Source organism: Anas platyrhynchos, chromosome 7 (assembly GCF_047663525.1).
Source record: "Anas platyrhynchos isolate ZD024472 breed Pekin duck chromosome 7, IASCAAS_PekinDuck_T2T, whole genome shotgun sequence".
NCBI lineage: Eukaryota > Metazoa > Chordata > Aves > Anseriformes > Anatidae > Anas > Anas platyrhynchos.
The window spans coordinates 28,800,138-28,813,872 of NC_092593.1; the positions used below are offsets into that span (position 1 = coordinate 28,800,138).

A 13,735-nucleotide genomic window follows, 5' to 3' on the forward strand; every position below is an offset into this window, starting at 1 on the left:
CTTCTGATTCCCTCAGTTCCTGGGCATGAGGAATGAATGTTAATTCCAGGACCTAGGATAGACCTTCAGAAGCATCCAAGCATTAGACAGGTCTGAACATTTTGTGCATTTCAGCTCTAGAATTACAGCCACCTTCTTAGAGCAGTGCCCAGCTTTTATATATAAGGGGTCTATATGAAGATCAACAGCACACAGTGCTTGTCTTACATCTCGGTAATTTCTAGAGAGCGGCTTACTTTCAGAGTTAGTTTTCACACAAAGATTTGTAGGGATAAAGCTGATTTCATACCTTTTGCCCAAATTAGTTTAATCTGTAATTACCAATTCCTGAAGAGTTTATATAAAGGTCTGGTCATATGGTTGGAAAACAGGGCTCTATCCCTGCTGGTGCACCTGCACATTGTAAAGCAGCTTTTGTAATAAATAACAAAGACCAACATTTAAATGAAACACAGTGGGACATTGTCCTTCAGCCACTCAGAACAGCACCTGTCCATAAAGCAAGGCATGTAGGCATATGAATATATGCAGTGAGTGAACTCAGAAAAAAAAAAAAAAAGTGAAATAAAACTACAATATTTGGAGCCAGGTGCTAGTTATGAACCATTCTTTCATCACTTTGCCGTGGTTGTGTGTAATGCATTTGACATTCATGTGCATGCACTGCTTCTTCAAGAAAGACCTCCACTTTTGCTTTGGTGGATTTTCTTCCATTCTGGTGTAATGATTCTTCGGAGTTCCTTCTCTACTGAAAACCCTAGTCAGGAATACAATTGTAACATCAGTACTGGTTTGTGATGTACGTGCTGTGGCTGTCCACCTCCTGAGGTATTCCTGCATGGTGGCAGCAGGGCAAAAACCATATTGCACTGTAGAGCAATTCTGTGGCACAGACTGAGACTGACTCTCAAAAAGGCACTGGAGCAGATCTCATCTTGTGTTGCATGACTGGCAGGGACAGGGTGATTCTGGAGCAACTCCAGCCTGAATATCCATTTCGGGTATCTAGGGGCAACTTTCACGATAGGAACATCACATTAGGTTGAATTTCTGTACAGTGAACAAATCCAACTTGACAAAGCGCTTCCTCAGTGCTGAGTGCCGTTATACCTGGGGCTGCATTCAGCACGGTGGAATGCTGAACCAAAGCGTTTTGTAACTCCTTGTATGAGGTGAACAACAAACAAATCACTGTTTAGTAAGAAAGTACGATGTGTGTATATATATACATGTGTAGTCAACACTTGGCAAACAGCAAAACTGTACTTGAAGCAAAATAGATACATGTGCTCTTGAGACTAGACACTGTGCAAAGAATTCAGCAACAGAGGACTCTACTCCTAGTGTAGTAGACACTCTGAGTGTGCATATTGTTGAACTCGAAGACTATTTGATACCACTGCTTTCCATAATAAAACATAATAAAACACCTGATACAGGTACTTGTAGTTTAATCAAACTCTCTGGACATTGCTAAAGCCCATGGTTGCTTTTGTTTCATTTTCCCTGACCTTGCAGACTTGTATTTCTTAGCCTACACTGTAAAATATACCTATAATAATGGTGTGTCTTGAATGGTGCTTGCTATACACTGACTTACTGCAAATGACGGGCTTCTGCAATGTCGATTCTGACTGAAGGAGAAAGCAACCTCTTAGTGATTCTGTTTTTCCCCGTGAGCAATTTTAATATTTAACATTTCTAAATTCAACTGCAGTACTTCATTCCTTTAAAGCAATAAAGTTATGTACTCACCTCTGGCCAACCTTCTTTGAGAAATGTTGTCTATAGGTACATAGATGCTGCAGTTCCCAGCATGCAGGTGCTACTGCCACAAGGAAATTTTGCCTTGGCAGCGCCTGCACCAGTGAACTCTAGGTGCTCCCCTGCTCTGTGCAGTCACAAAAGGGAAAGGCATGCCTTTCCACCTTTGTAGTCCTGTAAGGTAAGCTCTTGGAAGCACCACCGCAGATTAGCCCAACTAAAATCTTCGCATTGTGCTTTTAATTGGAGCACTGGTCCTTGTAATGCATCTCACAGCACGGCACGGATGCCTGCAGCTCACAGCACTGCATACCAGGTGCAAGGAAACAGCTGAGGCTGCCTAACAGAAGTGGCACAAAAAGCAGAACTGCAGAAATTTCTCTCACCTGTCCCCTCTGCACAACAGCTTTGCCCCATCACTGAAGGAACTGCAGCTGCGATGACAACTAACTGGTTTTGTCAGAGGATTAGCCAGGATTATGTTAGCAAACCACTGCACCCACATGCCTTTGTCTCAAAACACTGCTGAGGCAAAGACATTCTCTCAGTTGTTTTGTTTGGTTTTTTTTTTTGAAGCTCGCTGTAGGTTTTTGAGAGGTAAAAAAGTTTGTTTCTAATACTGTCCTGCTTTGCTAGGAAATGTTTCCAAGGAAATGAAACAACCACAGTGGTGAGGTCTAAATCCGCTTTTCTGAAATCTTGCTCAGCAAGATGTCGCAGCCTTGAGAAGCTTTTTTCAAATCAGTGTTTCCTTGGGGTTTTCCCTCTAGCATCATGGCTGGAGCAGTTTAATTAACCCCCCTGAATTCAGTCATTCAGACTCAGCAGGCTGTCACATCCTAATTTTATGGTAAAAATCACAACAGGGAGTGTGGCTTTGCACAGACTATCTGGAATACATGGATTACGACCACAAATTAGCATATGGACTCAAGCACAGGCGGGTCCTCAAACTTTTGCTAGACTTTCACCAAAAACTCCTAGCAAACCATTTAAAGCTCTCTGAATCCTTCTCCCTCTATTATATCCCAGAAGTGGAAAACTCCCTGGCATTGCACAGACTGGGAGCAAAAAGTGCTGAAATGCTGGAAGCTTTTTTTTCCTTTTCAGTGCAGCGTGCCAGGCTTGTTCATACGCTGAACAACACAACCATCTCTCTTGTGTGTCTGTCACTGGAAAACTTCTAACCTGTATTGCCAAGCCCCAGATGTTGAAATGGAGCTGAAATAAAACACTGTATAATGTTCAAAGTGGGCAAGTTCCTTGTTCCGGTGCTTGTTTCTGAGCTTGGCTACAGTATGGCAACTGGCTCCCCTTTACACACCTTGCAACGGAGTTCATTATAGCCCAGCCACATTTTTGAAGACTGTACATCTCCATTCTGCCCATTAAATATGACATTTGCTCAGTATACTTTATTGCAATAATACCATGTCAGTTAGAGAGACTGCAAGATCCACTTGCTGGCAGTAAACACTTGCATGTGCATGCAAAATGCTCTGTTTTCTTCTTACAGGTTTAGAGGTCAGTAAATATTCTGGAGGCACAAATGGCAGTCATCTACCTGACTTCTTGTGAAAACCAGTGGTAGCTGAGCTCATGGAAATACCATTCCTCATCTAAGTGAATCTATCCACAGCACTAGTGGTGGGTCTGTACTCTCTCTGAACCGAAATAGCACTGGGTATGGATTTCACAGACTATACTACATCAAGTTTAAATACTTGCTTTTAAATAGCTTATGTAATGTATCACAGAGGTTTGTGCTGTCATGGATTTTTGCTTAGGACTTCTTGGTCCTTATATAACCTCTGTCTCCTGGATATGAATAGTACACATAGCTAATTAAGACACAGGAAACACAAGTGTACAAGCAGAGTAAAAGGCACACACAGCTTATACAGCTTCTGACAGAAGCACTCCTCAGGTTTTGCTGCTCTTGATGCAAAGCCAGGGACGCTCCCCTCTTGTACTCCTTGCTCTTCCCCTTCAGTAACCCTAACTGCCTACCAAATGCTTGTACAGGAACTCTGACTGCAGCAAGAAGAGATGTGCCTTGCTTTGCCAGTCTTGCCATACAACTGGTTTGCAGGACCTGAAGGAAGCCCTCACAGTAAGCCAGCAAGAGGACACAGAAGATGCTTCAGAAGCAGTCAGCAAAGACAAACGTAGGAAAGAGCAGGACAAGTACATCACTGGGCTCACTGCCACCAAGGGGCTGGCTCTGGCCCGCAGCCACGTGTGCCCCAGTCTCTGCAGTGGGGCCTCCCACTCACCTGCAGCTGAGGACTGGGATGCACCAGGCTGCCAGAGCACGGCAGGAGCAGGAAGATAAAGGGCAGCGGCATGGCTGGCTCAGAGACCAAGGCAGTGCTGCCATCCTGCCAGGGCCTGGCAGCTCCCCTGCAGAAAAGCAGCAGGCAAAGCAAGAGCATCTCTGGAGAAAGCTGCCATGCTCGCCACCCAGCCAAGCCAGAGAGGTCTGCCACTTTCATCACATCCCTGGCTGAGCCCAGCCAAACTGTTTCACTGCCTGCGTTTCTCCTAAACTAAAAGCTTCTGCCAATGTACCTGCCCCCTCTGCCAAACAGGCACTCAAGGAAAGACAATTGCAGCTCCAAACAATTCTCCATCCCCGCTCACTCTCTGCTTCCACCCACTTAGCATGATCTAAAACAGAGATGTCAGCAAAGCCCTAGCACGGTTTCTGGGTCCCCCACAATCTCGCTGTGCACCATTTTGAAGGTGTCAATGAACAGGTCCATCCACTCTTGCCGCTCATTTCCAGTGGCAAACTTGGCTTTTTCGGCGGTAAAGGCCAAAGTGGCCACCAGCTGGGTGTACATTCTGGGGTCCTGGGTTTCCCGCGTGGAGTTTAGGAACTGGGCGATCGAATGTATGGTGCTGGGGATATTTATGTTGACTCCCTCTTCCATGGGGCGGAAAATAAGTGGGTTTACGTTCCCCGGGTTCCTGTCATCTGCAAGTGAGCGTCAAAAGAATATTTTCAGGGCTTTCTAGTAATGGCCGTGTCTCTGAATGCTACCTGGCTTCCTATGCACACTGCACCACAGGAGAACAGAGCTCACGAGGGACAGAAGTAAAAATCAGAGCCAGATTTTAAATCTCAAGATCTAAGTGTCAACAGCGGTTCTGGAATATAGGTCCCAGAGTGGGACATGGCTCCCTCACTGAAACCGAACCCTTCCTGCAGCTCTCACAGGAAGGGCTGGAGCCAAAGATCACTGGTGAAGAAGGGAAGGCTCTCAGTGCACTGCAAAACAGCCCTTATAGGGACCTGGGATTGAGCATCGATAGGAAAGGATCTACCCCAGAGAGGCCAGACAAGGGGGTACATACCCTAATGCATCTGTGTTTCCACAGGCTGGGGACAAACTAGATATTTGTACAGACTCTGCCCAGGGCATCTGACTTGGGGAACGAGGAATTACTAAATCCTGAAGAGCCCGGGAAGCACAGAATAAGTAAGACAAGTTGATCAGTTGCCTATTTCTGACAAGTGAACTCACTATGCTTATGACCAAATGATTGTATCTTACAGGTGTGATAGAATGATCAGCATTTGACAATTTGGTGGCAGGGCAACTAACTTTTTGCCACATTTATGTCCTAGGAACCACGGGATTCATACTGACTTAAAGTGCACATCAATGAAGAGGCCTCAGAAAATGACATGGAAATTTAACCACCCAATTCCTACCGACTAGTCCAGCATATTCACAATGGACAAAACAGTAATTATAAAGAAGGTCACAAAGTCCATCTTCTTTCTGCACGTGGGATTCATTGACACCAGCCACCATGTGGCTTTGAACTCTGTCACACGCAAATTGTATGCATGCCAGGGGGCCAGAAAGACTTCCAAGAGAGAACTTGCCTGGCACTCGGCCCACCACCCTTTGGCTGGAGTTACTGTCCTGCGGTGTACAGTGCTCCTGTGTGGTTTCCAAACTCTTCAGGACCCTGAGAACCTCAGTCTCCACTTGGCTGTGCTCAACTTAAATTTGAATAAAATCCCAAAGCTCAAAGCCCTTTTGCATGGGTTAGAAAGAGCCTCACAGAGCATCATGCGGTTTCCATCAAAGCAAGTGGTCAGTTCATATTTGCTCAGCATTTAACCCTAACCGAGCCCAGATCAAGAAACACTCCAGCATCCAGTAAGCACCACAGTAGTTGATGGAAGGTTAAAAGAAGACAAGGGTCTGCCTTGAAAACAGGAAAACCTGGATTTCCTTAGTCAAAGCACTGAGAGGCAGCATGCCTTCACCTGCAGATGAGAACTCAGAGTGATGACATGCCCAGCTCTGCAAGGCAGCGGAGAGGAAGCTGGGTGCATGTAATAGCTCATCCTCGCCATATCCTGCTGACAAAACCCAGGCTGGAGCTAGGGTACATGGCAGAAGCAATTGATTTGCTCTTTGAAGTGCCAGGACAGCAATTCTGACAACCTAAGGCCTAAAGCCCAAGACCAGGGTAGAGCATGGCTCCCCAGCCCCCTGCAACCTGAACCTGTCTGATGCATGTGCAGCTGGACACATCCAACAGATATGCATGAAGCTCACACACGTGTCCTGCAAAAGGTGCCATCTCCATTCCAAAGGTTTGCATTTAAGTTGGCACCAACTGTTGAAAATGTTCTCAGGAAACAAGAGGAAGCTGAACACCGAGCCAGAGAACCCCCAGGCTCTGTTGCACCCCTTATGCCATAATTCATCCAACACCTTTCCTTACCACTATGCAAATGAGATCATTGCAAACCCTTCATCTAGAAGGGTTCATGACAACAACACATTATGCACCATCCAGTGCAGCAGCCGGATGGTGCTTTGCCCAAAGGCCCCTGAATCTCTGTGTATCACTTGGCCTACCAGGTGATACCTAGCACGGATCCTTGCACATCAGAGTAACTTCTGCCTTCCAGAGAAGGGTGTGGTGGCACTTTCAGAGGTCCACACCTACCCAGGCATATCATTCCACCTCCCATGTCCTCTAGGGCCCAGGTGTAGTACCTGCTCTTGTCCTGGCCTGCCTGTGGCATGGTTTGAACCACTACCCCAAGAGGGAACACCTTCAGATGCCTCCTTGAGCCCCAGCTACCATTTCTGTTCTGGTCCTCAGTGGCAGCAGGTACAGCAAAGTGTTCTCACTTTGCATCAGAAACAGAGACACACAAGTGCACTACAAAGAAAGGACAGCCAAATTTGCTTTGTGTTGGAGGGTTTTGATGGCCAAAGCCTAAGCGAACATGAACTCAGCTACTTAGGTCAGTCTCTCCTACAGTTTTCCTCAAATAGGCAAGCTACAAAGACTAAAACCTTCAAAGATACCTGAGCAATCACCAGTGTGGCATGGAGAAGTCACCTGCATTGCACAGATCCACAGGACAAAGCTCCTCAGAAGACACTGTAGAGGAGTGTGTGTGGATGGCTCAGCACCATGGTTTAGCACTGCTTTCTCTGCATGGCCAGGTGCAAATATTGAGAATAGCAGTCAGAGATTTTAGAGAGGAATAACACAGCTTTTCTGTCTTCAGACTTCTGATTGTTCTGGGACGATCCTTTTTCACTTTGCTTTGTGTGGTTATGGAGGGACTTCTTTGAAAATTAAAGTTGAAATTCTGTGTAATCCTGAGTTGAAGTGTGGGCTTTCAGAAAAACATGCTCACGGCAAGAGTAGAGTTTAAAAAATTGCAAGAACCGGCAAAACTTTGTCCCCTATAAGCTTTGTGTATATCAGCAAAGAGTGCATCTGTATTTAAACCGGTGTGGAGACTCAGACAGTATCTCTAGGAGTTGCAGATCTGCCCTTTAATAAGCAAAATGTGATCAAGTAAAACCACCTGCAGCAAGCAGCAGCCATCTCTTATACAAGAGGATCAGTCCTTACAGCCTTTTTCCTTTGATCCAACACCCTGAGTTAATTGTTAATTAAAATACAGCCAGTGTTAGAGAAGCCAAAGCTTTCAGTCCACTATAGTGTTGTTTTCCAAACTCTCCCTACCCTCTGTTCTGCCCTCATCATTCACAAGGAGCATCCTGCCCAGTGCTGCAAGTTGTACTCTGGATTTCAAAGGTTGCATGGATGGCACAGTTTAGAAAGGGGTAGTACGATAACGGAGACACAGAGCAAGTGAGAAATTCATTGGTGAGCTTGGAGGTCAAAACCTGGTGGCTCCCACGAATTTGGACACGGAGAAATATCAGAGCTGAGCAATGCTCACATACTAACACAATACACTAGTACCTACCTGTGAAGAGAACTCAGAGGGACAGGGGATGAAAACCCAGAGCCTCTCCTGATGTGAAATAATGCTATTTCCCAAACTCCCTGCTGTGCAAAGGTAATGAACAGCCTTGCACATTCCCTCCCACTCTTGAGCCTTGTTCACTCTCCCCTGGACCTACAACTATGTGTAGATGGCACAAAGCTATTTGTAATGTTTACCTGTCTGACAGGGCAGCTCAGGGCAGACGATCTGGGGATCTGGAAGGAAAAGAAACAAGGAAAACTGAATGATGTGCAACCATCCCCCTTCACTGCTTGCACAATCAGAGTGGCAGGTTTCTCATAAGGGGAAAGGACAACGGCCCAAAAGGCTGACTCTTATCTGAGGAAGGACTGTTTATTCTGGGCTGCATAAAGGTCAGTCCACCCACCATGAATGACCCAACTTGTGAGTTGGGACCTGCTGGGAAACAGTGGCTGCAAATCCCATTGCTAGAAAACTCCAGTTCCCATAAGTGCTAGGACAGGTACTGACCTGGGCAAAGCATGTCCTCCATCTTGTCAATGAATTCCTCTGCCACCAGGTCTGAGAAGAGCCTCATCTTCTGCACTCGCTGGGGTTCATTGCAGGCAATGGAGACCAGGGTCTCGCTCTGTTCCGGCTGATCAAATATGTCTCCAATGCCAATGGTATTGACGAGCACATCCCTGCCACAAAGAGCTCCTAGGTTTTTGTCATCATCACGAGGGTCATAGCGCCCATCTGTGATCACCACAGCAAACACTTGGGCTTTCTCTCGACGGCTTTCTTTGATGAGCTTGTTGTAGGCAAACTGCAGGGCAGAAGGTGTCCAGGTGCCTCCAGCAATCCACTCCAGACGCTTCACTGCTTCCTTGAAGCTTGACAGTGAATTGATGCGCTCATCATCAAGCTTGATGGCTTCAAAGGTCCCCTCATGACTGTACTGCACTACTCCAACACGGGCACCTGCCAATGAAGCGTCAACATTGCTTGGCTTTGAAATGAGAAGTAGAGAAAGTCAGCAAACTTTTATATTAGCAAATAACTGCTCAATTGGCCTACAAAGCTGGAAAGAAAAGCGCAGAAGCTGTTGTGAAAATGCTGAGCATATGGATGTTGACTAGGGCAGCTACAGATAAATACAGAAATACGGAAGCTGGAGTGATCTAAGACCCTGATCCCAGGGCCCCCTTCTGCCACTCCCCACCACACACACATGCACTCCAGACCTGTCTCCGACTTAGGATCCTTGGCAAGAGAGCCCAGCCGGCTGACCACGTTGACCACAAAATTTTTCTCCAGGGTGAAGTTGGTGTAACCAATACTCTCTGAGCTGTCTATGACGAACATGATATCCAGGGCACCACAGCGCTTCTCACAGTCTGGGGAGGGGGACAGAAGGAGGAAATCACAAAGGTCAGCAATGGTGCAAATGAGCCACTATGGCAGAATAGACCATCTATGGGAAGACGGAGACATTTAATATCAAACCAGCCATCCACAGGGTCTGTGGTGCTGCCTGCAGCTGACAGCATAGGGATTTTACATGCATCTTTCTGTCAAGACATAGCAAAAGAAACCTTTTTAACCTATTTTGGGACATAAGTCCAGCTTCCCCTGCATGCCTCTGAGGGCAAAAAGGCAGTTGTTTCTAGCCAGCCCCTTTCACCATCTATCAAATTGTTGTCCCCCTGCCCAACAATGGCTCTCGGCTCTGAAGAAAGGCAACAGTCCACTTACCACAGCACCCGCATGTCTCTCGCACGTAGGTCATCACGTCGCAGTCCTGCCAGCAAAGGGGTGCAGGGTGAGTGCCTCCCTACCTCCTAAAGGGAAAGGTTCCCCGTTTCCTTCCCACCTGGCCACCCTCTCCCCTCTCTCCTTGTCCCCGTGGGAAGCCACAGGCCACCCTGTCTCCGCTTGTTGCAAGGTGGATCCTGCACCAAGCAGCAGCAGGACTTGGTGCCCTGCTTCATTCTCAGCCTGCACATGGCAAAACCGAGGCTGCTAAGGGTGGAAGAGCACCCAGGAGTGCAGAGATTTCCTACTTACAGTCAGGCCAGGATCTCCTGGTGGGCCAGGGGTCCCCTGTAGGAAGAGCACAAGGATTTCAGGCACAGTTTTTGGGAACTAGACATCAGCACCATCAAAAACTTGGCTTTGTGCAGAGGTCAGCCATAGGACGGGTAGGAAAGCCTCTCTTGGAGCCAGAAGACACCCCCTCCAGCAAGTCCTACTGGGGGGAGAGCTGCTGGGGCCCCCTGGGCTTTAGAGCTGCATGGGAGCGAGAGGAGAGGGGAAGGGAGGAGGGTGCCAGAGCAGATGCTCAGGCATGACGGCACCGTACTCTACCTCTGGGCCTGCTTCACCAGTTGGGCCTCGAGATCCAGGTTCACCTGCTGGGCCAGGATCACCCTGGGAGAGAAACGGAGAAGGGTTGAGTGTTTTCTTGGCAAGGCTGGTGACAGGGGCTCCTCCTGAGCCACTTGTCAGGGCACAGCCCTGCTAGCTGTGGTCACCAGCCTGCCACTGCTGAGCTTGGAGCCAGGGGAATATCTCCAGCATGTGGCTACGTTGGTCATATAGGAGAGAGCAAAGCGTGCATGCTGGCAGCACGCAGCACTGACACAGGACGTGGCTCCTTGCCACGTGTCTCAGGCATCCATTAACCTCACACACCCAGGGCATGCACAAGCAGGTGTGCACTGGTGACACAGAGGTCCGCTTACCGGTTCTCCCTTCTCTCCTTTTGTCCCTTGAGCTCCTTTTGGTCCAAGCTCACCCCTTCCTCCCTGTTTGGAGAAGGGAAAAACAGATGCATCAGAGCACATATGGATGCACTCAGACAGCACAACTGCTGCGAACCCATCATAAACACAGGCCTGCCTGGCCCAGAGGAGCACCCTTTGAACCAGCAGCTCTGTACAGAGCAAATAAATGATGTTTACACAGGCATTAACTGAAGAATAAGGAAGTTTTGCAAAACATATTTCACATTGTTTCCACAGGAGACAAGCTTGGACGATACACCCAGGCTCTGCAGCTGCAGGTTCTGCAGGAAGACCATCTCCTCAGCCACTCACCCCACGGGCTGGGAGGCAACTATTCAGCATTTGGGTCAGGACAAAAGAAATCAAATGCACTCACCTTGGGCCCTGGCTGACCCTTCTCACCCTTGTCACCCTGTGAGGGAAGAGGAATGGATGGGTCAGAAAGAACGGGCTTCACATTTACACCTGAAGTCTGTGATGAGGGGCACAAAGCTAAACAGTAGGCGTAACATAGGAGTGGTGGTTGGGGTGGTGGGCACAGCCACCTCCATGTCACTGTGGTCACCTTGGGGTCCCCAGTGCCACCGATGAGAGGCTGAGGGATCTGTGGCCAGGTTCAACCCCTGTGGAGCAAAGGAAGGATCTCCCTAACACGGGGGTCAGGACTGGGGACAAGGATGGGATGCTGGAACTGGCACTGAAATGCTGCTTCCTCACCCCCCTTCACTTCACTTTCTTGTGGCCCTCAGTTTTCTTCCTCCTTCCCCCTTCACCCAGGCTGCTCAACTCTGATGTTATCCTCCACTGAAACAGGCTTCCTCCAATGCTGTTGCAGTGTGCCTGTCTTCACTGGACGAAGCATACATACCTGTGGTCCTCTGGGTCCAGGGTAGCTAAAGCCAGGCCTGCCTCTGTCACCCTTTGGTTAAATAAAGAGAAAGATCTGTCAGAATTCAAACTTGAGTTACAAACCCTGGGGAGACCAGAGCCATTTTCATCCCCTCCCTGGGGAGAAACACCCCCAGGAGCCATCACTTCTGTGCTTGCTCCTTAAACAATGGGAATGGCTGTCCAGAGGGCATGGGGTCCTGGGGCCATGACATGCCCTGGGGCAACCCTGAATCTGTGCAGGGTGAGGGATGCAATCAGAGCTGCTTTGGTTGGAGCAAGACCTAAGTCACTGTCCACAGGGAGGCTCACGATCAAGCCTTCCTGCTTCTGCGACACATATGTAGGTCAGCAAATTTCTGCAGCAGAAACTGTCTTAAAAAAAAAAAAAAAAAAAAAAGACCACACAAAGATACTCTCCTTCAAATACTCGAGTTGCATTCAGGGACTTTACCTTTGGTCCTGGTGGTCCAGCGTCTCCTCTTGGGCCCAAGTCTCCAGGGTCCCCACGTGATCCCTGCAGGGCAGAGTTGGGGGGAGTGGGTGAGGACATTTCCTGCAGCTCCCTGCCTGCACCAGGGACCACGCTGGGAAAACGGGCTGCTAAGGTGATGTGAGGTGACCTCCCCCCATCTTCCCCAGCTGTATGATCCTCTCCGGTGCAGTTATTATGGGGAGATCCTGAAGTGTTTCTCAGCTCAGCTCAGAAAGCAGGGGCTCCTGGGTCCTGCAATTTCTCCTTGCCCCCACTAAGGACTAGCTGGGGGCCCCGAGCCAGTTTTAGAGCCTCCCCAAGGACAGGTCACGCAGGCATCCCTCAGAGGGGATAATGCAGCCAGCTTATGTTGGCAGGGCCAGCTGTCACTGCAGAGGGAGGGCACGGTCACACGGATGCCCTGGAATGACTTACCGTCTTGCCTGGCTCTCCCACAGCACCTGAAGGGCCTCGAGGTCCTGCCAGTCCTTTGTCTCCCTACAAAGCAAAGCAAGAAGCAAGGGGTGAGAATATGTAGGAGCAGGTACAGGCAGACCCCTCTGAGTGGTGCACCAGGCTTTGGCACCTCTGGAGGCAGCAGTGTCCTGGCCTCCTATCTGTAGCTCTCGCTGCACAGACAGCCCATCTTGCTCCTTTTGCCAGGGATGTGTGTGAGGAGCAAAGCCTGGCGAGCTGCCTTGGCTGGCAGCAGCGCTCTCCCTCCCTCCTGGCTATCGTGAACCCTTGCTCTGTGCTTACCCTTGCTCCTTTGCTTCCAACCTCACCGGGCAGGCCACGAGGACCCTCTGGACCAGGATCTCCCTGCGAGGAAGATAAAGATATTCCTTGTCAGGCATGTCTCCAGCTCTGTCTATGTGTGTGGCAGTCCTCTCTGGAGCGAGGAGGCATAACACCGTTCTCAGATCTGGTGCTTCTTGGCTCAAGAAGCAGCATCAGGGCAGTGTGTTCTCTGAACGTGACTCTCAGGCAGCTTTACTGCCCTTCATCCCCACTAATCTGGATCAAGTCCTGGAAGTGGAGGCCATATATGCTGGTTTTGGGGGTGATTGTCACAGCTCCTTAAAGGCAGAGCAGGCAGAAGGCACAGCAGGAGCAGAGCCCACTGGTACCTTCAATTCCCAGCTCCGGCTTTGCGCATTCATGTCTGGGCAGTAGAGCATCATGTGTGTCAGTCCTGTGCATATTGGGCTCATTTGCAACGGTCTAGGCAGTTGCTTTACTCACTCTTTCTCCCTTGGTCCCTGGACTGCCTTTGCTGCCCTTCGTCCCTGGATCTCCACGTCGACCCTTGGAAAACACAGAAAGAGGTCACATAAACAGGATGTCAACATGGATTCCAGCTGAAGTGACACTTGGCTGCCCTGCCTTCTCCCTCCTGACCCAAGAGACATCTCCCTGCCCCCTTAAACAGCCTGTACCTGGCAGCAGGGCAGCAGGGATGCCCATGATGGCACTGCTTGGGGGAGTCTTGCCTTTGGATTTTAGGAAGCCACATCCAGACTATTCTTCCAGAAGGGTGGTCACCACAGTGACCACAAACACTCATGT

The 13,735-nt window shown here is 48.9% G+C and overlaps 1 protein-coding gene across 2 annotated transcripts in view; it reads right to left on the reverse strand.

Annotated features, from left to right (window-relative positions):
• The window catches only part of COL6A2 (collagen type VI alpha 2 chain), a 28,093-nt gene that overhangs the window by 1,762 nt on the left and 12,596 nt on the right, over window positions 1-13,735 (reverse strand). The window contains exons 15-28 of one of the 2 annotated variants that reach the window (XM_072041145.1): window positions 13,412-13,474; window positions 12,926-12,988; window positions 12,602-12,664; window positions 12,146-12,208; window positions 11,672-11,722; window positions 11,180-11,215; window positions 10,762-10,824; window positions 10,385-10,447; window positions 10,085-10,120; window positions 9,773-9,818; window positions 9,262-9,414; window positions 8,546-8,998; window positions 8,230-8,268; window positions 3,158-4,744 (exon numbers count right to left, since the gene is read on the reverse strand). In XM_072041145.1, coding sequence (XP_071897246.1) covers window positions 4,449-4,744; window positions 8,230-8,268; window positions 8,546-8,998; window positions 9,262-9,414; window positions 9,773-9,818; window positions 10,085-10,120; window positions 10,385-10,447; window positions 10,762-10,824; window positions 11,180-11,215; window positions 11,672-11,722; window positions 12,146-12,208; window positions 12,602-12,664; window positions 12,926-12,988; window positions 13,412-13,474 — 1,488 coding nt within the window. In that variant the 3' untranslated portion in view covers window positions 3,158-4,448. Of the gene's footprint in view, window positions 1-3,157; window positions 4,745-8,229; window positions 8,269-8,545; window positions 8,999-9,261; window positions 9,415-9,772; window positions 9,819-10,084; window positions 10,121-10,384; window positions 10,448-10,761; window positions 10,825-11,179; window positions 11,216-11,671; window positions 11,723-12,145; window positions 12,209-12,601; window positions 12,665-12,925; window positions 12,989-13,411; window positions 13,475-13,735 lie in introns of those variants that run through there. The other variant, XM_005024743.6, reaches the window with a different exon arrangement.